We start from the raw sequence: 22900 nt of genomic DNA on the forward strand, positions 1-22900 counted from the left end.
CTACATGCAATAGCTAGGCCTACATTTTCATACTTGAGCTACTGTATGTATTTCTGTGTGTACCTGTTGTGTTACTAAATGTTTGTACATTGCAATATAAAGTTAGTGTATATTTTCAGAATAACTGAACTGATGTTCCTGTGTGTGAAACTGAATTGTATGGAGTCTGGTATTAGCCAAGTCTGAACAAACGACTATTATTAAAAACCGTTTTATTTTACACGCTTTATCTGAATGCATGACCACAAAGAAATGAATACAAATTAAGACCTTGCTGCCATCATGAGTCTACAAACACATGAGAATGGAGTGTATATGATACACACACAACACATGTGGATGATCATGTTCTGCATACTAAGACCATGGTATAGCATCTAAAAATATCCTTGTGTCTACCTATGGCCTTTGGAATGGAATTAAGACACTCCAGACATGCTTCATGTTGCTTCCATACCTACATTGAGTTACTGTCTAAATGCTGAATAAATGCATGAATAAAATAAAGAAATTGGTAATAAAATAAGTATTTTATATGAATACCGAAATTGATCATATTCACACAGTTGCCATTTTGCTCTACACGATAACCGTCCACCATTTATATGACTTCTCGGGAATGATGCAAGTTGGGAACAATTTCCTGCCCAAATAGGGAATCCCTGCCCGTCTATGGAGTCAGCACTATGACATCATATTGATGACATCAGGGTACTGACTTGAATTCCCACTTTGCTGCATCACTCCCTTGGGCATTCCTTTGCAATATGCATGCCGAGTCAATCGTTCCCATACATGGGCATAGTAGTCCGATCGGTGGTTCTAGACAACCGCCTATCCGACCAACTCGATGCAAATGCAATCAAATGTAAGAAACAAATTATCGTTTCCTAACGCAGCATAAGCCAAGTACAAACATACTGCTCATCCGTATAGCTACACATCCCTATGAGATATAAGTTCAACTTCACATCCCACAACACGTGGTGGGAACAATCATGTGACCTGGGAAACCCCAATTCTGTCAGCGTGACATTATTGTGCAGCTGGCTCTGTGGGTGGCAGTCCGACATGCCAAACAGGCCCATGCCGACAACAGATCACAAGGCTGCCGTCCGACCTGACAGGGTCACACTCACACAGGACAAGTGGCCCACAAGCCAGAAGCCAGTGACTCAGCTTTAAGGACAAAACTACATTGTCAATGGACACGTCAGAATGATTTGTCATTTTCTGGGGCACATATATCATTTAAAAGAAATGATGACAGGTGGGCCATCCATTGAATTTTCACATTACAGTTTATAAACCTGGCATACAGACAGTAGGAGAACTCACTGAAAGACCTCAGATCAGCTGAGGATATTCATCCTCACCACACAGTATAACTCAAATTATTAAATGATAATGATTAAAACTTCATCTTAAATTATGATTATAAGCATAGAAGAAAGACCATTTAAAAACTCACGTTCAGCTACAAATACAATAAACGAGAAGCATGTAGTACTATAGTGGTCACACTGTCATTATTAATAAATTTAGTATTTACATTAATAAATGTTTGTGTGACTAAAGTATGGATCCGACCAAAAAACCTCAGTGAACACGCAAACCAAAACTACAACAGTGTGACTAAGACTTTGACTGATTCAGAGAGCGTGCGTTTGTGTGTCTTTAGGGAGTGAACAGGGCTGCCAGTACGGCATGGGCAGTTGGGCACAATCTCTTGAGTCATGAGAGGCCTGCTCTGTCTCTACCCGCTTTACAAACACAGCCATAGCTGGAGATCACAGAATAGCAAAGAATAGGCCTCTGTCCATGCACTGTTGCAAGCTTATTCTTGGCTTTTAAAGAAAAGCCATTTATATGACAAGAAACGTCTTGAGACTCTGACAAGGGTTTTTGGGAGGCCTTGGCTGTTTGGATGAACGAGCAGAACTCCATGGGATTCAGTCCTATAATCCGACTCCGTCACCATCAGAGTAACAACAATGATGGACAGTGATCTCCGATTGTTTTACACAATTTAAATTCTCGTCATTTTAAATGCCTTCCGGAAACCCATGTTTAAAGTTATGTAATTTAGCTTAGCATTTTGACTGTCACATATTTTATGCTTCTGGCTTTTTTCTGATACTGCATGGTTTTAAATTAATGTTATGATGGTATGATGTTAGCTTTTATTTGATTGTTGAAGCAAGCAACGCAAGTACTAACATTTTCTCTTCTAAGAAAAAGGGGGATGTGTCAAGTAATCTTCAACACAGTAAAGGATAATACCACTCCTTTTCTTGTGAGCAGGCATAAGGTTTGCTACATACCACAGGCATAAGACTCAATATCAAAGTTCTTTATCTTCACTAACTATGCCATGACATAGTAAGCCAGTGAAATGTATTGTACAATCACAGCTCTTATCCGACAACAAATGTGAAGATCAAATCTGATGAAAAACAAAATATATACAGAAGTAGACTAGTAAGTACACTTTCGCTGACCATATAATTGCTATGAATGGACAGTACATTGTCCTGTACTGTAGTTTGCAGTGACCCCTAGTGGTCATTTCTAGCTATTACAGATCATAAACATAACCTTTTTATGAGAGGTAATACCCATTACAGTAGCCAACAGGATCTCAGTCCAACAAGTACTTACTATTCAAGAGTTGGACGTTAGTGAAGGAACAGGGGTTTGTGTTTCGGGGTCTGAGGTACTGTCTGAGGTTGTGGTGGTGATGATGGTGGTGGCACGAGTGGAACCGGAGGTCAGCACTGTTTGGAGCACGGGGGGAGTCGGTTCGCCAGGTGAGGGGAGTGTGGGGTCCGGGGGAAAGGAGAAGATGGTGGAGATGGGGAGAGAGTACTGTGGTTCCTCCTCTGGGATCCATCCTCCGACCATTTCGTGCAGTCGGGTGCCTTTCAGCTCAAACTCATGCGGGCCAGCGAACAGACGGAAGAGAGCCTGGACCTCACGGAGCTCCATGGCCGTCTCCCTGAACAGCATGACCACTACCAGACCTATCATCAGGTAGCCTGTAGAGAGGAAAACCCCAACATATTCTGACATAGCAGGATTTCAATTTACATTGATAATAACTAGTGATGCACGATATAATCAGTAGCATATCAAAATTTGTCATATCGGCCATAAATGTGTCATATACTGGATCGGTCTCAAAATAATAATAATGTGATTGTCGATGGCGGTCAGTCGCTTTTGTTTTGTGTATTCCTAATGTTTGAAGGCAGAATAATCCGTATAATATCGGAATCGGTCAGAATCAGTATCGGCAGATATGAGCATATGACCCTGCAAATAATCAGATATCGGTCATAATTTCAATTTCAATTTCATCATGCACCCCTAATAATAATCACAATCGTAGCAAAAGGAGACAGGTTGCGCTTGAGCAATATAAGAAAGAACTTTCTTTGAATAGCACCTTTCATTCATCTACGAGTGTGTGTGCTTAGGCGAGTGACACTGGGGGCGCATATTCTTGTCTTACAGGTGGTGAGGAGCTTGAGCGTCTCCCTGGCGCCCTGGTCCCACGTCCTCCCCAGGGAGTAGCCTCCCTGGCCGATGGTGCTCAGCGTGACGAAGCAGAAGAAGAGAGCGTCCAGGAAGCTCCACTCGGGCTCCACGGCGGAGAACACGAGGGCGGGCAGCATGAGGAGCAGGGCGACGTCTGCCGCCAGGAGGCCGCCGGCGTGCAGCAGGGCGGCGCGGCCGTAGGGCACGCCCCAGCGGGTGTGGAGGTGGTGGACGGGGCCGTGCGTGACCACGGGCAGGAGGAGGTCGCACAGCAGCGAGAGGAGGAATAGCGTGAGGGGGATGCCCAGCGTGCAGTAGAAGATACAGAACAGCTTGGCCCCCTGGGATATCGGGGTGAAGAAGTCGTAACCTGGTGAGGGGATGAAGAGACATGTTAATGTGCGCGTGGGAGGAAACATGCTGTGGATATGTCATACCGTGGGAAAAAAATGAAGAATTCTCTCTTTCATTCACTTTAATCAATGATCAGCATCACTGTCATATCAATATGAGCTGGAACTGAGTAGAGGGTATGCGTGTGACATCATCATCAAACCAGGAAGTTATGCAGGAACGCCTACTGAGTGGCAAATAACTACTTTCTGGCCTCGACAGCCCATACATCTAAACAGAAAAGTCCTATCTGATTGGAACAATGTTAAACTCACTTTACATGTTGCTTTGCCACTCGATGTGCCATTCACTTTAAGCATGCGCATACCCTCTATAGTTGGTGAGACCTTCTTATTAATAGTGCATGTTCCTGCCTCTTGGCGATACATTTCCTCATCACACATCCGCTCACCTGTGGTGGACAGAGTGACGATGACGAAGTACAGGGACGAGGTGAAATCGTAGTGGCGCTCGTCGCTGTTGGCCTTCAGCACGGCCACGTCCCTCTCGTCGGTTTCCAGGGCTTTCCGGAGCAGCTCGTCCAGCCTGCCCTCCTCCACGCAGGGACACTCGCGCAGGAAGGCCGCCCGGAGCTCCGTGACCTGAACTCGGAGGGCCCGCTCCACTGGCATCTCGATGGTGGTGAACACCAGGCCTCCCAGGACGATGAAGAGGACGTAGCCCGCGACCAGACAACCAAACGCGTTGGCACGGCATAAGCCCCGCAAGGCCGCCAGACCCGGCTGGCACATAGTTGTTTTGGCCGCTCTGGCTCTGTGGAGGCCAGGCGGTTATCCACAGGCTGTAACCCAATGCTCAAGGATCGCATGAGCTAGTCAAATTGTAAATATTTAAACGAGGTAGAGACACACGCAGGCGCTCGCTCGCGCGCACACACACACACACACACACACACACAGAACTTCTAATTATTGCACAGCATTCATTAAACAACACACACACATACAGCAAATAAACATTAGCAAAAATGCCGTCAGTCAAATAATGGGTTTTGTTTTAATAGGCAAAAGGAATTAAACGGTTTTGTAGACAGCTATTTGTATAAAATATCAAAATATTATTTCTCGGAGGCATCCGAAATAGTGTCCTTAGGTGCAGTACAGTCCCTCTTTAGGAGAAAAACTAACAAAAAACTATCCCTCCAATAATAGCGTGTCCATTCCACCCTGCATATTTACAAGACTGCTTCATTTGGGCTCAACGGGTGACATCTGTCTCCTTTGTAGAGTTCTGGGTGGGGAAAGGAGACCCCAACAAGTCGGGGTCCATTTGTACTTAGATAACATATTGGCTATGTTTACTTGTGCACACACAGTATCCAGAACAGAAAACAGACTCATATGCCAGTTACAGTGCTAGTTGAGGTATCTTTATATGCATGTTTAATAATGCACCTTCCAATATCACTCTTCTGTAGCTAGCATTATTGCTGCTGTGGAAAAACACTGGTTTAAAGTCTGTCATGTTTCTCCAGATCAATTCCTTCAGAGGGGTAAGTGAAGGGAATAGTGGGAACACGCCCAGCGTCTCACAGGCTTGCCCACCCTGCCAATCACTGGTAGTTTGTGGGCATAGGCACGGGGCGGGACAGAAGACAGGGGCGGAGTCGGATTAAAATTGGTCTGAAAAGGACGTCGCCCTTGGCAACGCCGGCCCATCTGCCTCCCGCCGATGAGGAAGGTGAACACGGGCAGGCCGGTCTGTGGGGAGGTGAAGGCGCGGGCTTTGGGGAAGACGTCGCGGGATGGACCCGCCGCCCGCTGGCCCGCGCGAGAGGATGACGATCTTGAACGTTGGGCAGAGGAAGAAGAGGAGGAAGAGCGAGCCACAGACCTAAAAAGAAAGAGACAACGCATAAGATGTTGAAAGCTAGCTCTCCCCGTCTGGGAAGAGACTCCAGTCCAGACCACCAGGCGCACAGACCGCTGCTTTACAAAAGTTCCCACATTGCTGAAGCACAAAGTGCATTTTATGCTCCCGATATTTAATCTGTGACCTCAAAATATAACAATCTAATTCTTCTTGTGTGACCAAATTGCAGAATCACTTGTTACAATTAATTTCTCATTCGAATAAAATGTACCTGACCTAAACTGTTTTTAAGCACTTGCTCTGTGCTCCTGACAACCCCATGGTCCTTTGCAAGTTTGCAAAGGAATTTGCAGGAATCAAACCGATTCTGATTATAAACATAAATAAACATGCACTCAAAGCACATCGACATGCTTGCACAATAAAAGACTTAATATATCAAAATATGCCATCATCAGGAAAAGAACAGGTTTCTTTACTGTACCTCCCTGGGGCCGTAGCGGCCAGGCTGGGTGGAGCCGGCTCCGTGGGAGGACTTCCGTCCTGCCTGGGGCTGATGTTGAGGTTCGCCGTCAACTGGGGCATCTTCCGGGTGGTGTCGGAGTTGGCGGCGGGGCCGGGGGGTTCCTTCCTCGTGTCGCTGGCCTGGGACGCGACGCAGGGCAGACAGCCTCCGAACTCCGGTCCCGTGCTGAAGCGGACGGCCAGGCTGTCTCCGAAGAAGGAGTAGAGCTCGCAGTACATGGCCGGCAGGGGGACCGGCGTCCACTCCTCCCAGGGACAGCCGGCGCCGCCGGCCTGGAGGTGGCTGGCGATGCCCAGGGCGGCCTCTGACAGGGGTTCCGGAGGGGGGCTGAGGCCGGGGGAGCTCACCCGGTAGCCCATTGCGCCGAGTCCAGAGCCCGGCAGACCGCTGAATGATCCCTCCGCTGACTCGGACAGAGACAGTGCTTTCATCTTCAGCAGGCGCTCCACTGCCACCTGCCACCAAACAGTTACCGGTACATACATTGTAAATGTAATTTCTTGCTTTACTGAACAGAAGAAAAAAAAAATCACACCCGTGTGAACCGAGTGGTGCAACTCCCCTCTCCCCTCCCCCCCTCTCTCTCTGTCTCATTAGCAGGCAACAGTGCAGTACTATCTCTCTCTCTCTGTTTCTGGCACAACAGCACCACTTTTGCCCCTACTGGTACTCATAGTCACACACATAGGTTAACCAACCAAACAACGTGTTCATCCAACACGGCACCCCTGAATGCCATTGTACTTTATGGCACCATACATGTATGTCATATTATAGGATGTTTGGTCTTAAATAGAATTTTAAGACTTTTATTCACCTATAAATCCGATATAAAAGGGTCCACTTCCTGGACCCTTTATATCGGTCAGAACTTTTGGAGCTCTACAACCCACAAAAGGGCACTGAGGTCAGCCAACCAATTGCTCTTAGAGGTTCCCGAAATCAACGTGAGGAGTAAGACCTCCTTACTTAGAAAGGCCTTTGCTGCTGCTGCTCCTAGACTGTGGAACACCCCTCCATATAAAAAGTGCCAACTCTATTGAGTCTTTTAAAACCCTTCTAAAAAACACTTTTATTCCATGGCTTTTAACCACAACTTGGTATTTGTGTCTTGTTGTGATCCGTTTGTTTTATGTGATGTTGACAGAACTTTTCTTGTTGTTGCACTTTGGTCAATTTTGATTGTTGCAAATGTGCTTTATAAATACAGTTTTATTTGATTACGACGGTATCTCTAATCTTGTGGTGATGTTCACCAAAATTAGACAATCTACAAGCTCACAACATGCGACTTTGTGACTTGATGTGAGCTTGTAGATCTGCTATTTTGGGCAAAGAGATTTGGTATATAGACGGAAAAAGAGTGACACCAAGCATCTCAAGTATAGAGGGTAATGGTTAAACTGAAGTGATTTTGATAAATTCCAAATAGTATTAAAGTATACTGCAGCAGCACCAGAGAAACTCTGCCCTACACTGCATGTGATGGTATTTTCAGTAGCTGCTAAAGGTGCATAAAGCAGTATATAGCATTGGGCGGTATTATGGTATATATGGGGTTTTAAAAAATCCCAATCTTCAATAACACCACTCTACTGTGTAATGAGGTCATGTATTGTTATTGTAGTACACAGTAGGTGCCACCAGAGGGCCGTTTGAGAGCCAAACATGAGAACAGGGTCAACTGAGAGTAGTGGGATACACCATTTGATACAAACAGGACTAATAAAAAAAAGTTTGTTTGGTAGTATTTTGACTGAAAGTAGTAGTAGCCTTGCCAAGCCATGGGGCCCATAGGGCAGGAGCCTATCTCCTGTTTCTGTAGCGTGAGGCAGCTTGATGTACAAGTACATCCCCTGGACATGACGCTAGTATGTCGCAGGGACTTACCCCCAATCCAACCCTTGATGCTGAGTGTCTGCAGCACTGGGTTCAATTTTTATAGTCTTTGGTATGACCCGGCCGGGAATTTAACCCCGACCTCCCAGTCTCAGGGCGGACATTCTAACCACAAGGCCACTGAGCTGGTATTTTGACTGAGTTTAAGTGTAATACAACGTTGTCTTCATATGTCGTATTAAACTGCAAAATGTGTGTATATGTCACATACCTCTCAAGCCTACAGCCGTACTCACCAGGATGGCTCCGTAGACCTTGTGTCCATCTGCTTTGACCTGAGCATTGGACACAGAGTAATCATCTAGCACGGCCTGGAGGTTAGCCCAGTAAGCTGGTAGATGTGGATACAAAACTCTTTCAACGGCCTGCAAATAAACATACACAAACTATTACTAGAATTGTGTCAGATGTCGGTCTGCATGATATAGAAGAAAAGGTGTAATTGAACTTGAACATTTGTATTAGAATATGGTTCAATGAACATACATAATCACGTAATATCTTGTGTAACTTAATATACCACTGGTGTAAAAACACACGTTTCCATTTTGCTTGCTTGTTTGGTATTCTATTCATCTTTGGTTATTTTTGCTCCATTTACAGTTTGTCCGATTGGTCTCATACATTGATAGCATCATCAATACTTAACAGTACGTATTGCAGCCCTCTGCAATGTGTCGACATCGCAATGACACTAACAATAAACAAAGTATTACTTTTATGTAATATATATTTTCCCCGTCATTCATGGCCAATGCAAAACTGGCCAGTGTGGAACATGGGGAGACACAGTAAAATATGGGTGAAGAAGAGAGTCCGTGTACTGTAACTGTACTACCTTCCATCCCAGGGCATGTAGACCCACCACAGCACCGTAGTGGGAGCAGAGCGGGCGGACTGGGTCGGACAGAACCTTCTGGAGAGACAGGAGGATCTGGTGATACAGACCACTCACCAGGTCCCCGTGAGTCCTGGCAAAGGTGAAAACAAATACGGCTTTTGGTGGCTTTCGTGCCAAAAAGAACAATACTAGAACGATAGCCGCCACTTTGGGCTTGACAATAATATTTTTACAATATGATGGATGCAATAATGTTGTGACATCAAAAACATTCTTTTCACAAGTGTGAAGGAAATTAAATCCCTTATTTTACTCTTAATGCTGGTTCCCCTGTAACATGTTTTATTGAGACATCTGATCATTTCAATAATCAGAAAATGTGACATTCAGTGGGAACATGACAAGATGGGACATTTCTTGACCCCCAAGACAAGCCCCAAGACAATTCTTCGGGGCAACACAAGCAAAGCGATATGTGGTGGTACTGGTATATGAGAGGAGCTTAATAATACCAGAAGATGTGGCTTAGCAGGAGGGCAGCGTAGTCCCTCAGGGTCCAGTGGTCATTGAGGGGGTTGATGGAGGCGGCCAGCGGCTCCAGGATGCAGTACATGACGCTGGAGACCAGGCTGCGCACGTAGGAGCCCAGGTACAGGTAGGGGTTCTGCACCAGACTCTTCACCATGTGAAGGAGCCTGTTCAGCTGCTCCAGGTCGTGACTCACGGACTTCACCTGCAGATCAGAGTAGTGTATAGATTTTTGTTTTAATCGATCTACACATGAGTTCAAAATCAGCAGTTCTCAAACTACGCAATTCAAAATTATTCAAGATTTTTTCGAATACTTAAGTTATAACACAAAATAGCAGATGTACAAGTATACAGAATGCCACAAAGTGACGCGCTGTGAGCTCGAATATTGAATCCGAGCTTGTGCGCTTATATATATTAGAATCTGTCTTGCATGTCTCCCTTCTCTCCGACCTCAGTTTCCTGTTTTGATCACCTACTGTAGTTTCTAAAGCAAAGATCGCAGCAGCAACAAGAAAAAAGGAGAAAAATAAATAAAACTTACTCCACTGATGACATAAACAAAGTATGGCAGGAGAGCAGCCATCTTTGGGTTGGACTGTAGATCCAACAAGGCAACCTGAAAGACACATGGAAGAATGAACTAACCAACCGAAACATGAAACGGACCAATGCACTTTCCAAGGCCCCATTTCTATGTTCTCCCCATACAGCCTCCTAAAACCGACTGTTACATTATGTTGTGCGTTATGTGTAAACTACCTGAAATACGAGATCAGAGGGCTGCACCTAACAATTACTTTCCTAAATTGATTCTGTAGTGTACATAATTTCTTCATTTATTTTTGATTAATCTGTGATAAATAAATGTATTGATCAAATATAATTTTGTATCAAATAAAAATAGTGAGAGAGAGAGAGAGAGAGAGAGAGAGAGAGAGAGAGAAGCTGTTCTCCACAGCTAAAGCCTGACTTGTACATCATCGTACAATGGTGTCACGGGCCAAAAATAGCCAACCTATGTTCTTAGCTTGTAGGTCTGCATTTTCAGCACACATACAACACAGACACACATCATACAACGGAGCAGATACCTATAGTGTTTAAGACCTACCTTCATGAGATGTGCGTCCTCTCCTAGAATAGCACGCGTTATCTGCTGGTAATACTTGAGCAGGTCATCGGAGAGGGTCTGCACTGCACTAGGAACTGTGGAATGCAGACAACAATTGTTTAAAAGATTCAATGGCAAGCACTGAAATGGCATGGAACGAGCTACTATTACTTGCTAACATCAGTATGGTACTTACCTGTTCCCTGGGGTTCTAGGTTGCCTTTACCATCCAGGTAGGACACATTTACTGACATGGAAAGAAAGATAAGTTACCATTGATACACAATTATACAATCATCATCTGCATACTGTACATTAGCTGCCAGGGGGGCTTTTCACACGGGAAGCGACTGATGTGCCTAGTAATTTCTTTTTTTTTTAATATTTGTTTTATTTGGATAAAGCAGTACAGTATAGACAGCATTTCTATATAAACATAGGACACAAGTGCAATTCCCAAGATTTATTTTATTTTTCACCCCTCTTCCCTCCCTCCCCCCTCATCCCCCTCTCCAATGTCTCTGTATAATCCTCTCTTTCTTCAGATGGGCTACATATTACATCAAGTCCACAGTTAAACAGGGGCAATAGGGTTACCCACGTAACTCGCATGACAATGATTTGGGCTGTAGATTGCCTGCTGCTTACTTGAGATTACCCGTCTGTGTGTTCACATGAAAAGCGCAGTGTGACCCCATTGATACAAGCAAGAAACTAGAAAGCAGTCATTGTGTCGCGCCCCATTCTGTTATTTCTCAGCATGCAATGCAGTGTTGTTTTCGTTGACTAAAACTAAGACGAAAAATGTTCGTCGACTACCGGTACCTTTTTTCACTGACTAAAACTAAATAAAAACTAAATAAAAACGAATCTATGATGACTAAAACTAAGACTAAATATACTGACAATTTCGTCAACAAATAAAAACTAGACTAAAATGTTAGGAAGGGACTAGTGGACAAGAGATCCAGTTTTATGCTGGGTTGCATGCTGAAAATAGCAAATCTACAATCTCGCAATGCGTCGCAGCGCGACGCGTTGTGCGATATTTTCAGCATGCAACCAAAGTGTAAAATATGTCATTACAACGACATCAAGGCCTGTCAAAACACATTTTAGTCGACTAAATCAATTCAGATTTAGTCGACTAAAATCGTATGACATTTAGTTGACTAAAATTAGACTAAGCACTAGAACATTCCAGGTGACTAAAACTAAGTGAAAACTATTCAAGAGACAACGACTACAAACAAAATAGAAATTTGCTGCCAAAAACAACACTGATGCAATGCATGGTGTGGTGAGACGTACCTCGCACCATGGTCTCTGCACAGCCCTTGGGAATATTGGTAGCCAGAGCCAGCTCAACGAGGTTGATGTCACGATCCTCCACAAAGAAAAGCTCACCTTCCTTTATAGAGCGAAATGGAAGGGCATCTTGTCCCCCATAGCCGGAAATAGCCTGGTAACGAAAATAATATAATAAATAGGATTTCCAAATATGGAGAAGCAAGTCAAGCTGGTTGCAAGACAATTTAACCAGGTGACGTGAATGTTGAAAACATGTTAAATAGAGCTAGTTTTCATAATGGTCATGTTCAGGTGCCAGTGCCAAATCAGATGCGAACTACTGGTCTATCGGAGTGTTATAGGGTTGCGCTGTGTCAGGTCAGGTGTACTAACTACTTAGACGTAAGCAACTCTTAGATGTCATTTTCAAGACCTGGCATCTAGAGTTGCAATATCAACCCTTGACAGACAGCCCAAGACATCCAAATAGAAAAGTATGATCCGATTGTATTAAACAATGTTAAAATCACCAACATTGCAGCTGTATGGAAAACTTGGATTTTTGTTTCATATAAATCCACCATGGACATGGAGCTCATGAGCTACAATACATTGACAGATACCACAAACCAAATTTGCACATAATGCAGGAGGCAGCAGGACGTTGCATTATTGGAAAAAAAATCTGAACATTATGAAGTACCGTACATCATGTACTTCATAATGTTACAGATTTTTTTCAGACCTCCAGTTCTAGGCAACACAGAATGGGGGGGACTTTTTTATTTTATTTCCACACAACAACTCTAAGGTATATGAAATGGTAAAATGTTGAAAATGAGTGGTATTCCCCTTCAACTTTTCTGCAACTCTAGATATTAAAAATATCATCTAAGAGTTGCTTGCGGCTAGCCGGCTACTAAAGGCCTATTCATACTCATAGTCTGGATTTTCGGTGGTGAGGTGACCACCGCTCCGGTGGTGAGCTGACCACCGGAGCTGAAATAACATCGAGCGGTGGTGAGTAAAAACAGAGAGAAGGGCTGGAGCGGTGGCGGATGTTTGCTCTTCACCGCGGCTCGTGACGTCATGTTGTAGTTCGGTGGTCACCCCACCACCGTAAATCCAGACTATGTATGAGCCTTAACGGTCTGTGTCTCACCTCCACATTGCTCCAGCGCAGAGCTCTGTTGAAGTCCTCCACCATCAGCTTCCTCCTCTTTGCGTGTCTCATGAACTGAGAGCTGCTCTGTGTAAGTTCAACACGGACACAAATCAACTACAGAACACTGTTATTAAGTGTTATGGCTCATTGGGAAAAGACAGTTTGATTGAAACAAAACATCTCATCCATCGATGCACCCGTCCAAGTAAACCAGCCTGCATGCCGACCCTTTAATTGTTCAATAAATCAGAGTCTAACTCACTCCATCCATAGTAGCAGATTGCTGCTGAATATATTAGCTCCTCCGATTTCCTATTTATCATTTACAAACCTCTTTATTCTCAACATTAAAAACTGTTTTATCCTCTGGCGCCTGATGGAGGGGAAAGGAACTGGTTGGAATAACGTGTTCCTTCCACACAACCAGGGAAACTCCCCCCCTGTCAGGTGTAAAGGAGCAACTTGAACACTCAGGCATGAAGGAAGCATGAGTTCAAGTCCGTTGCTCTCCCCTTGTCCCCCATATATGGGGACTAGGTTGGTGGAGGGTGTGTAGAGCCCAGGATCACATTAGATGATTGACACAGGGGTGAAAAATGAGTTACAAAATCGTGGGATAAAAAAATATATATTAAAAGAGCAACATGCTATGACTATTTCAATATATTCTGTGTGTAAAACTACTGACAGACACTATATTAGGCTACCTGTGTCGCTTCCCTGAGTCGATAGCAGACATCTTCAGCGAGCAAAGCAGCCACCTCGTCGCCCAGCTCCACCCCAGCACTCTCAGCCATCAGCTTGACAGACTCCCGGGGAACCTCTGCGAAGCGTCGCTCCTCTCTGTCCGCCATCTCAACTGTACACAATAGATTAGATACCACGTTATGGGGGCCAACATAAACTAAAATTACAGAAATAAACATGCAACGGTTAGACACTCATTGTGTCTACAGCTAATCTCCGGCACCGTTAACCCAGTCAATGCCAAATTTTGCACACACACTCCCTGGATGCCAACGATGAACCTCTGCCCCACATTTTCCAGAGCGGACTGTTATAGCGCCACCAGGAGGCAAACTTTTGAAAAACAAACTTTTTGGATATTACTCCTCCAGATTCTGTCCAAAAATCCCACAAATCGCTACACACTATCTCTATAGTCATGTGTTCAAGACGGATCTGTCTGATATTTCATATGCCATCCGAATTGGCTAACATTGGCTTTCAGAGTTTGCAGGATTGGCTTGCTTTTAACAAAAACCCTCAAATTATGAAAGCAGCGTGCAATTTACGTGAAATCTTTCACAGACTTTCCTACTAGGCTGAGGAATATATCCCACCCTTTTTACATTGGCCTGTTATAGCGCCACCAACAGGTGGATTTTTGCAAAACACATTTTTGGAACAAAATGCCTCAAATCATCAAATTGCAAGAAATGGCTCCCTTTTCACATTGGCCTATTATAGCGCCACCTAACCTGATCTGCCCTGGTGGAGATCTGTGCCCCGAGGGGCACTTTATCTAGTTCTATATTCATCTAACTTAAATCTCTGAAATACAAGTGAAACGCATTTATATAGCACATTTAAAAACAACTCACATTGTACCAAAGTGCTTCACAGGTCAGAAAGAACAGCCAGTCAATGATACAACTTAACACACAAATAGTAATCAGACAATCAAAAACAAAAGCATGAAGAGCAGGAAGGAAAACCTTTCTTAAAATCATAGATCGCCAAGAAAAGATAAAGGCATTGTCTGTTAATACATTCAAATACATAAATAAGTGAAGTTTATTAATGTAAAACCTTGCAAACGTCCAGAAAGTAGCCTGAACTTCACGTTGCATTGCATTCCAGATACTAGTCTGAACCGCATCGGTGGACTGCTGCAACTACTATAGTCAACATGATACAATACCAAAACCTTTAATACAGATGAGCATATAAGTGTGTGCATAAATAATAGGTTAAACACATTACCTCCCCAGAGGACCAGCTGATACGTGTGCGTTTTTACTATTTATTTACAACACATCACCCTTGAGCCGCAGGCAGCGTCTAGTGAGCTAATCTAGTGAGCTAATTTAAGACTTCCGGTGGACGATCTCTTCAAAATAAGAGTACCCTCTAGAGTATTGAAAAAAAGTTTAATTTGCACATTAAAACTACAAATTAAGCATTTAAATGATGCTATATGATGCTATAAGACACACATTATGTTTCTGTGTAAGAATAAGTAATTAAATCCTTATAATAATAATAATAAAGTTATCTAAATGGATAAATGCTATTCACTGGAGTGCATGGACTTTATAAAGTGGACACTGGACAAAAGACGGCTCCGCAAGGCAACTATCTGGACATACCCACGCGTTCGGGGAGATGTCCTATACCACACCCCACTCTCCGCTAAGCGGGAGAGGTGTAAAATTCACAGCAGCAGACCTTCTACTGGGGTCAAGGCTGACAAAAAGTACCGTTTCCGGACCCAGAATGGACACTGGACAAAAGACGGCTCCGCGAGGCAACTATCTGGACATACCCACGCGTTCGGGGAGATGTCCTGTACCACACCCCACTCTCTGCTAAGCGGGAGAGGTGTAAAATTCACAGCAGCAGACCTTCTACTGTGGTCAACGCTGAAAAAAGTACCGTTTCCGGACCCAGAATGGACACTGGACAAAGAGGCCTCCGCGAGGCAACTATCTGGACATACCCACACGTTCGGGGAGATGTCCTCTACCACACCACACTCTCCGCTAAGCGGGAGAGGTGTAAAATTCACAGCAGCAGACCTTCTACTGGGGTCAATGCTGACAAAAAGTACCGTTTCCGGACCCAGAATGGACACTGGACAAAGAGGCCTCCGCGAGGCAACTATCTGGACATACCCACACGTTCGGGGAGATGTCCTCTACCACACCACACTCTCCGCTAAGCGGGAGAGGTGTAAAATTCACAGCAGCAGACCTTCTACTGGGGTCAATGCTGACAAAAAGTACCGTTTCCGGACCCAGAATGGACACTGGACAAAGAGGCCTCCGCGAGGCAACTATCTGGACATACCCACACGTTCGGGGAGATGTCCTCTACCACACCACACTCTCCGCTAAGCGGGAGAGGTGTAAAATTCACAGCAGCAGACCTTCTACTGGGGTCAAGGCTGACAAAAAGTACCGTTTCCGGACCCAGAATGGACACTGGACAAAAGACGGCTCCGCGAGGCAACTATCTGGACATACCCACGCGTTCGGGGAGATGTCCTGTACCACACCCCACTCTCCGCTAAGCGGGAGAGGTGTAAAATTCACAGCAGCAGACCTTCTACTGGGGTCAATGCTGACAAAAAGTACCGTTTCCGGACCCAGAATGGACACTGGACAAAGAGGCCTCCGCGAGGCAACTATCTGGACATACCCACACGTTCGGGGAGATGTCCTCTACCACACCACACTCTCCGCTAAGCGGGAGAGGTGTAAAATTCACAGCAGCAGACCTTCTACTGGGGTCAAGGCTGACAAAAAGTACCGTTTCCGGACCCAGAATGGACACTGGACAAAAGACGGCTCCGCGAGGCAACTATCTGGACATACCCACGCGTTCGGGGAGATGTCCTGTACCACACCCCACTCTCCGCTAAGCGGGAGAGGTGTAAAATTCACAGCAGCAGACCTTCTACTGTGGTCAACGCTGAAAAAAGTACCGTTTCCGGACCCAGAATGGACACTGGACAAAGAGGCCTCCGCGAGGCAACTATCTGGACATACCCTCACGTTCGGGGAGATGTCCTCTACCACACCACACTCTCCGCTAAGCGGGAGAGGTGTAAAATTCACAGCAGCAGACCTTCTACTGGGGTCAATGCTGACAAAAAGTACCGTTTCCGGACCCAGAATGGACACTGGACAAAGAGGCCTCCGCGAGGCAACTATCTGGACATACCCACACGTTCGGGGAGATGTCCTCTACCACACCACACTCTCCGCTAAGCGGGAGAGGTGTAAAATTCACAGCAGCAGACCTTCTACTGGGGTCAAGGCTGACAAAAAGTACCGTTTCCGGACCCAGAATGGACACTGGACAAAAGACGGCTCCGCGAGGCAACTATCTGGACATACCCACGCGTTCGGGGAGATGTCCTGTACCACACCCCACTCTCCGCTAAGCGGAAGAGGTGTAAAATTCACAGCAGCAGACCTTCTACTGTGGTCAACGCTGAAAAAAGTACCGTTTCCAGACCCAGAATGGACACTGGACAAAGAGGCCTCCGCGAGGCAACTATCTGGACATACCCACGCGTTCGGGGAGATGTCCTCTACCACACCACACTCTCCGCTAAGCGGGAGAGGTGTAAAATTCACAGCAGCAGACCTTCTACTGGGGTCAACGCTCAAAAAAGTGCTGTGCCTTGGGGCATTGACATGAAATCACTTTCTCTACGCAAGCTAAGTCAGGTCAAGGAGTTACCTCTAGCTTTGGAATGGGTGTCACTTGTGTGCGTTGATTGCATCTGTCTGTGCATTTATGCATTTGTTTGTCCTGACGAAACTTGATTATTTCTCGACTGTTTATTTTCTCGTATGACACGACATAGAAACTACTTGTGACTACTGTCTTTGTGTGCTGTCGAGCGGATGTTCTTTGCATCAAAGGTATAGCCTGCTGTGTCATTCGATTCATTTGTCCAGATATGCCATTTATGATCTTTAAGGATGTACAATGACGCATATGGTGGCCTGTCGAAAAATACACACATACTGGTCAAAGCATACTCATTTTGGTGGTACAGACAGGATAAATTGAACGTTTTTGGAATTTTTGTGCCAGCTCTTAACAGGAGAAGTAAGGTCTGTGGGCTGTTAATTACTTCATATGTTGATAAGCTCTTTTCCTGCTGACATGTTTCACATTGTTCAGATTGAGCAGGTAATATTTGTGCAATAGTGTCTAAGATGCCTTTTTGTGACACGTCAAGTGGCTGCACTATGAATTGTGACATGTTCTTTGTAGATGGTAAGGCCTTGTCACCACATTGAGTACAACTATACAGACTAAGACTTTTCAGGCAAAGCAGGTCATCTCCAAGGAAAGGAGACCGAAGTGTGTATTCTACAAAGCTGTTTAATATGGTGCATTCTTCTGTCCTAGAACATTTCTGAGACACTAATGACACTGATGTGTTGGCTAGATTGAATTTCTCAAGTTTCCGTCTAAATGTTGAGTCCTGCGCTGCTGCTTCTTCAAGCCGTGTGTGACATTTTTTTATAGCAGATGTCTGTTGTAGAAATGTTAGAATTGGTAATGGTATAGCTTCACACATATTGTCATTTAGACTTTCATTGCATAAAACCACATCATCATCATCTTCTTCCAAATTGTCCTCCGTTATTGTTCTGTTAATTGCTTTCAACTGTCCAGGCACAGAATGTACAGATGTCTGTATGTTTTGCTTGAACAACTGTGTGGACACCACACATACTCAACCAAACTACTAGTTTGTGTATAAAATCTAATGGATCATTGTGCATTCCTAAGGCCAAGTAAGATGCTATTCACTAGTTGTTGAGTGACACCACAGATTGTTTTGCAATCAAATGTGTGACCTGGATTTTGAAAAAACGCTTGAATGAGAGCTGCTAAATTCCCCGGCATAGATGACAACTGAACCATCGAAGTAGGTGTCAATGGTTTCAATTTATCTTGTACTACTTGTAGATGCAGTATACCCACGCGTTCGGGGAGATGTCCTGTACCACACCCCACTCTCCGCTAAGTGGGAGAGGTGTAAAATTCACGGCAGCAGACCTTCTACTGAGGTCAACGCTCAAAAAAGTGCTGTGCCTTGGGGCATTGACAATTATTTAATTAACGAATTAAATAACCTTATTTTATTCTGAAGGCAACCGGATGTCTTAAATTAGCTAGCTCTCAGACAGGAAATTCTAAATTAGCTCATTAGACGGAGCCAAATATCTGTCTGAGAGTGGAGCCTGCCTGGCAAATTACATGGGGGGTCCTTTTTGTGGGCTTGGCCGAAAGTGGGCGTTACCAAAAGGTGGGCGTGGCCAAGGCGCCAGAAGTCTGTCAGATTTTGACAGCTTCAAATTAGTGTTAAACATAATATAACCCAATTGACTCCAGTCCTCTCTGTTTAATATATCTATAATGAAACTATATAAACTATGCATATACCATGAAGTGCTATGACTACTAGCTCTGGTCCATAGCTCTAATGCGTTTCATTTAGAGCTATGTTACTCTAAACTTCCCCGCTCGCATGAATGCAGACCAGCCTCTACTCTTTGGCGTAAATAAAAAGAACGTTTTTGCTACACATAAAAACAAAGGCGAGTTGTGTCATTAGAAAGCCTACTTTGGTAATTGGTTCTAGTTCTAGTGAACAGAAATAATAAATAAATAGACTTGGTAACCTAACTGTAGGGAGTGCAAACACATTAAAGAACCTGGGGGTTATCATCTATGAAAAGGCAACACAATGAGCAGAAAATAAAAATGAACCATGTAAATACAACAAATTGAGCAGAGCACTGCAGGGAGTTGAACCCCATTCCGGTAAACCAGAAGTACCACAACCAGTGCCTTGGTTTTTGTTTTGTTTTACGAGGTCCATTCGTTGAAATGTAAATGTTGCATTGCAACGGTAAAGTAATTTCACAATTGACATTGTAGGCAATAATTAATAACGGTATGGCACCAGGCCAAAGCCATGGGGATAGAGTATGTTTTGAACTCTGAGTGAGTGTGTGTGTGTGTGTCCGTCAGTTTGTTAACAGCTAATCTCCAGCACCATTAACCCGGTCGATGCCAAATTTTGCACACACACTCCCTGGATGCCAACGATGAACCTCTGTCCCAAATTTTCCAGAACGGCCTGTATAGCACCACACATTTTTGTATGCCCTCCGAGACTATGGACTATAGCCTTTCGCTTTTCCGCGATTTAACCTTTTTTCAAATCGTGAACAATGATGAAGAATCGCGCACTATAGCATGCCACTTAATGACCTTGGGGTCATCAAGGTCATTGATATTGATCAATAACCTTGAGCAGTATAAATGACCTTCAATAAGACTAGTAAATGACCTTGACCAGTATAAATGACCTTGACAAGTACAAATGACCTTGACCAGTATAAATGACCGTGACCAGTATATGACTGACCAGTATAAATTACCTTCATGAGACTAGTAAATGACCTTGACCAGTATAAATGACCTTCATAAGACTAGTAAATGATCTTCACCAGTATGAATTACCTTGACCAGTATGCGGTCCGTGACCATGGACTATAGCCTTTCGCTTTTCCTTGATTTTCACCTTTTTTTTAAATCCTCAACAATGATGAAGAATCGCACACAATAGCGCGCCGCTCAATGACCTGAGACCATGGACCAATGAACCATGTAAATATAACACATTGAGCAGGGCACTGCAGGGAGTTGAACCCCGTTCCGGTAAACCAGAAGTCCGACACCAGTGCCTTAGTTTTTGTGTTGTTGTTCATTTACAGGTCCAGGTGTGCATACGCATGTGCGCCTGTGCGTGTGTAGGTGCATTTGTGCATGTCTGTGCACGCTTCAATGACCACTGTTGGACCCCATGGGGATCAAGGACCTCAGGGAGCCACCCATAATTCACAACGGTCACAGCGAACTCTGTTGCATCACAACTGGTGGCCAACAGTCGTAACCAACACCGCCACCGACCCACAGGAGAATACCATCGCACAGTGGTATCAGACCAACCACAATCAGCCAGCCCTCAAACCAAACCCTTCGACCTAGAAGAACTCGAAACTGCAATGGGAAAGTTGAAACCCGGAAAAGCAGCAGGGATTGATGACATACTGGCAGAAATTATACAGCACCTGGAACCTAACGCAAAGACCTGGCTCGTAGGGATGCTGAATACATGCATGGCACAGAAAACCATCCCTTCTGTCTGGAGAACGGCCAAAGTGGTTGCAATCCCTAAACCTGGCAAAGACCCATCATCCCCAAAGAGCTACCGACCCATTTCCCTCCTCTGCATCACCTACAAGAGAGGCTGCTACTCCAACGCCTCATGCCACTCATAGACACCAAACTGACTAAAGACCAAGCTGGTTTCCGTCCCGGCCGCTCCTGTGCTGGACAGAGCTCAACCTCACCCAACACATTGAGGATGGGTTTGAGGGAAAACAAATAACTGGAGCAGCAACTGGAGGGCGAAGCAAGCACGCAGGCAGCTTGTGCCTGCCTGCCTGCGTGCGTGCCTGCCTGCCTTCCTCATGTGGAAGCTGCGTAGTTGAGTTTGTGTGTGTCTTTCTTTTTCTGTCTTTCTTTCTTAGGACGAAGATCAAGGTAGACGCCGTTGGAAGGCTCAACACAAGCCGATGCCCCTAGAGATCCATCCCAAAGCTTCCCTCAGGGAGTCCAGCAAGCCAGCTAGCCAGCAAGCCCGCCCAGTCAGCCAACGCAGCCAGCCAGCTCCGCCAGTCAGCCAGTGTAGAAAGTCAGGCTGCCAAGCCAGCGCACATCAGCCCTTGCAGTCAACCATTGTAGCCATACCAGCCTTGCTCAGTCAGCTCAGCCAGGCCTCTCTCGAGGCCTGGCTCTCTGTCTGCCTGGCCCGGTCTGCCCCGCCCTGCCTTGCAGCAACAGAACCAGCCTTGCTGGCAAGCCAGCCAGCTCAGAATACGAGCTCAGCAAGCCAGCGCAGCTGGCAAGCACGCAGTTAGTCTAAACCAGTTTCAGACTGGCAGGCCAAGGCAGACAGACAGGAAGACCGAGGCGCCTAGGCAGGCAGACAGGCCAGGAAGGCAACAAAGTGCAGGCAGGGGGACTGTCCGGCCTAAGGCTGCGCTGCAAGGGTTGGAGCCTGGCCAGCTCCTGCTGGTCTAGACTGAGTGGCTGTGGCTGCACAGTAAGGCTGCGGTAACCTAGTCTGGGCTTGCTGCTGCACTGGCTTGCTCAGCTCGCATTCTGAGCTGGCTGGCTTTCCAGAAAGGCTGGTTCTGTTGCTGCAAGGCAGGGCAGGGCAGACCGGGCCAGGCAGACAGAGAGCCAGGCCTCAAGAGAGGCCTGGCTGAGCTGACTGAGCAAGGCTGGTATGGCTGCAATGGCTTACTGCAAGGGATGATATGCTCTGGCTTGGCAGCCTGACTTTCTACACTGGCTGACTGGCGGAGCTGACTGGCTGCGTTGGCTGACTGGGCAGGCTTGCTGGCTAGCTGGCTTGCTGTGCTCCCTGAGGGAAGCTTTGGGATGGATCTCTAGGGGCATCGGCTAGTGTTGAGCCTTCCTATGGCGTCTACCTTGATCTCCGTCCTAAGAAAGAAAGACAGAAAAAGAAAGACACACACAAACCCAACTATGCAGCTTCCACCTGAGGAACCGAGACGCAAGAAAAGAACTGAGCGTCACTTGGGATGGTCACAAACTCTCCAACCATACCCACCCCATGTATCTTGGAGTTACACTGGACAGGACACTCTTCTTCAAAAAAACACCTGGAGAACACAAAAGCCACGGTCAACACCCACAATAACATCCTGTGAAAACTAGTGAACTCCCAAGTGGGGCGCAGACCCACAAACAATCCGTGCAACTGCCATGGCCCTGTCTTTCTCTACAGCAGAGTATTCCTGCTCAAGCTGGAGCCGATCACGTCACACCAAATTGGTCGACACAGCCCTAAATGACACCTGTCGCATCATCACGGGATGGGTCAAGAAAACACCTGTCCCGTCCGTGCCTTTA

General features: G+C 45.5%; 2 protein-coding genes across 2 annotated transcripts; both read right to left on the reverse strand.

The window, feature by feature from the left end:
• Window positions 1–2664: 2664 nt before the first annotated feature.
• On the reverse strand, window positions 2665–4685 carry kcnk7 (potassium channel, subfamily K, member 7; the record flags this gene model as incomplete). The annotated part of the gene is made up of 3 exons (XM_083789530.1): window positions 2665–3038; window positions 3515–3910; window positions 4346–4685. 3 exons carry the CDS (start codon window positions 4683–4685, stop codon window positions 2665–2667), a joined length of 1110 nt encoding a protein of 369 aa, XP_083645656.1.
• Window positions 4686–4936: 251 nt separating this feature from the next.
• On the reverse strand, window positions 4937–15211 carry taf6l (TAF6-like RNA polymerase II, p300/CBP-associated factor (PCAF)-associated factor). The gene is made up of 12 exons (XM_083788822.1): window positions 15119–15211; window positions 13840–13991; window positions 13130–13216; window positions 11989–12139; window positions 10874–10924; window positions 10678–10772; window positions 10108–10182; window positions 9545–9765; window positions 9030–9162; window positions 8428–8556; window positions 6251–6747; window positions 4937–5787 (listed from the first exon to the last, which is right to left on the reverse strand). The coding sequence occupies exons 2-12, from the start codon at window positions 13984–13986 to the stop codon at window positions 5439–5441; spliced, it is 1935 nt and encodes a 644-aa protein (XP_083644948.1). The 5' UTR covers window positions 13987–13991; window positions 15119–15211; the 3' UTR covers window positions 4937–5438.
• Between the last annotated feature and the right edge of the window lie 7689 nt (window positions 15212–22900).

This window comes from Protomyctophum parallelum, assembly GCF_964188405.1.
Source record: "Protomyctophum parallelum genome assembly, chromosome: 18".
Taxonomy (NCBI): domain Eukaryota; kingdom Metazoa; phylum Chordata; class Actinopteri; order Myctophiformes; family Myctophidae; genus Protomyctophum; species Protomyctophum parallelum.

Bases quoted from the DNA above. Each gene is read 5' to 3' on its own strand.
- taf6l (XM_083788822.1), bottom strand. From the start codon at position 13,986: ATGGCGGACAGAGAGGAGCGACGCTTCGCAGAGGTTCCCCGGGAGTCT. The intron at 13,217-13,839 runs GTAGCCTAATAT...GAACTTACACAG, and splicing joins GACTCAGGGAAGCGACACAG to AGCAGCTCTCAGTTCATGAG. The intron at 10,773-10,873 runs GTAAGTACCATA...TGCATTCCACAG, and splicing joins CCTAGAACCCCAGGGAACAG to TTCCTAGTGCAGTGCAGACC.